The sequence below is a fragment of the Akebia trifoliata genome, chromosome 8 (assembly GCF_017979445.1).
Source record: "Akebia trifoliata isolate Shusen 1 chromosome 8, ASM1797944v1, whole genome shotgun sequence".
NCBI classification, from domain to species: Eukaryota; Viridiplantae; Streptophyta; class Magnoliopsida; order Ranunculales; family Lardizabalaceae; genus Akebia; species Akebia trifoliata.
Window position 1 is genome coordinate 47588197 of NC_141382.1, and position 2294 is coordinate 47590490.

At 36.4% G+C, this 2294-nt stretch overlaps 1 protein-coding gene across 1 annotated transcript; it reads right to left on the minus strand.

Annotated features, from left to right (window-relative positions):
• Positions 1–202: 202 nt before the first annotated feature.
• LOC147397324 (large ribosomal subunit protein eL39) lies at positions 203–900 on the minus strand. The gene is made up of 3 exons (XM_086452881.1): positions 741–900; positions 532–635; positions 203–433 (listed from the first exon to the last, which is right to left on the minus strand). The coding sequence occupies exons 1-3, from the start codon at positions 741–743 to the stop codon at positions 385–387; spliced, it is 156 nt and encodes a 51-aa protein (XP_086309007.1). The 5' UTR covers positions 744–900; the 3' UTR covers positions 203–384.
• Positions 901–2294: the final 1394 nt, after the last annotated feature.

The following is a 2294-nucleotide window of genomic DNA, read 5'->3' on the forward strand; positions in this document are numbered from 1 at the left end:
CTATGACCTATGCTTAATTGTTTCAGTATAATGAAAGGAATTGAAGTGAAATTGACACTACCCCCCATCTAGCAAGGACTAGAGGCAACAATAACATAGAATCTTCAAAGTATGGGAGGTAAAGTTTCCCCAAAATAGCTAAACTACCAATAAAACTGACAGGAATCAACCAAAAACATTCTCAAATCACAATAAGAAGATGTAATGTCTAATTCATCAGTTAAAATATAAAGAAACTAAGAAACAATCACCAATCTCACAAAAACCCGAAGCTTAAGGACTCTTATGAGTTCTCAAAAGATTAAGGAACCAAATACAAAACAGTATCATCCGTTCATTTCTTCTTAGAAAAATTAAAACCCTAATTCGATTTCGACCAAAACCTTAAAACCCTAGCTTGGTACGGCGCCAGTGCCTGCGCTTCGCGTTGTACCTGAAAGCCAAAAAAATAAGAGAGGAAGAAATCGGTTAAAAATTTACTGGAAATTATAACGAAATTATAAGATTGATTAAAGATTGAGAGATGGAGACCTGATGGTGTTATCGGTCCTCATGCGGATCCAGTGAGGGATGGGCCTGTTCTGCCTCATCTTCTTCGCGAGTTTCTTCTTGATTCGGAAGGTTTTATGTGACGGCTGCCAGATCAAACGAAGATCAGATAAAATACCGTAACAGATTAAAGATGACAAATTATAGAGGAATATTGAGATAAAGCGAGAGAGAGAGAGAGAGAGATTCACCATTTTCGCTTCTGTTGCAGTTCGGGTAACTAGGGTTCAGAGACCAAGTAACGAGACTCGAAACAACCCTAACAAGAGAAACCCTAAATTGCGGATTTTCCGTTTTTGTAGCAAAACAATTGATACCCAATTTCGCGCGAACCATTCGTTTGACACGTGACAATATTAGGGTTCACTTTCCCTACTTGATGGTTGGGTCGGGTTCTAACCCTAGCCCAACCTAACTCTAATCCTTTCTTTAGACTCTCAGCCCAAACCCAAGCCCAAGATACGAACCACTCACAAACTTCATTTTGAGTTTAATAGCGGATGTATTTCATATTATCAAAGAGTAAAAAGGACTTAAAATAATGAAAAATTATAAGTAATAAATATATTAAGTAAAAAAAAATTGTACGGTAGTGATTAGAACATAGTGTTTCGTCTTGGGTTATGGTTGGATTTGAAAGGGCCTTAGTTCGAGTCCAATCCAAATTTTGGTCTTCTTTACACACTTTGTATTTAGGATTAGGCCCATAGTGTGGCCCGGTCTGTTTTACTTATATATTATATGTATATTAAACATCATCAAACAAACACATGGTCTAGTGGTATGAGTATGACCATTGTATTGGCTTCAACAGATCCGCTCCAATCTGTAATATACTTGAATACTTGCGGGCCAGGCTTGGACATAGCAATTTGATTTGTTGAATAGAATCGGCCCAACCCAATCATCAGATATAGGGCAGATTTGGGCTGGATTTTGACATCATTAAAAAAGACTGGCCTATATAAATCCAGCCCGGTCCATTGACAACTCTAGATGAAACTTTGGGCAATTCTAACCGAAAATTGAAGGATCCAACTCAAATTTGGGTTGGGAAATTCTCATTAGAAATCTCTAAGTAACTAAATCAATTAATATAGGATCTTTTTACTACATCTTTACTAGAGGACGTCGATGGCCCTTTCCTTGGCACAATCTCTTCCCATATCCCAAGATGTTCTTAGATCACATCAAAGGCCGACATGTGACACCCATGCATTGGTGCAAAGCCAATGAAACTAACTAATCTAAGGTGCGTATTATAATTATTTCGCACTTTACCTTAATTGATGGTGCCCCTAAACTTCAATTACGTAGTTTCAGTCGAGTGATGACTACGACATACCATTCTCATTTATACTTTTTTAGAGAAATCTGATTAAGGTCTGAAGTAATTGTCTCCAGCTTGAAATTTTACAAGACGAGTATAGTTAGTAAAAGCTCCAATGTAATTTCTATGAAGTATCCTGAAAACTCATACAAATTGAGGTTGTTCGCCGAAACTCTTATGAAACAGGACTATTTCTCAAAAAACTTATAAGAAAAAAGACAATTTTTTGAAAACTCTTGTTTAAGGATAATAGTTTCCCAATAAGTTCTTACCAATGGGATTGTCCATTTTATTGTACTTTAAAAATAATATAAAGGAAAAAAAAAATGTGTCATATATTTCTTATTGAAGCCATAGTCCAAATTATTTGGTGTTGGACCGCATTTTACGTGTTATCCCACTAAGGAGAACATGA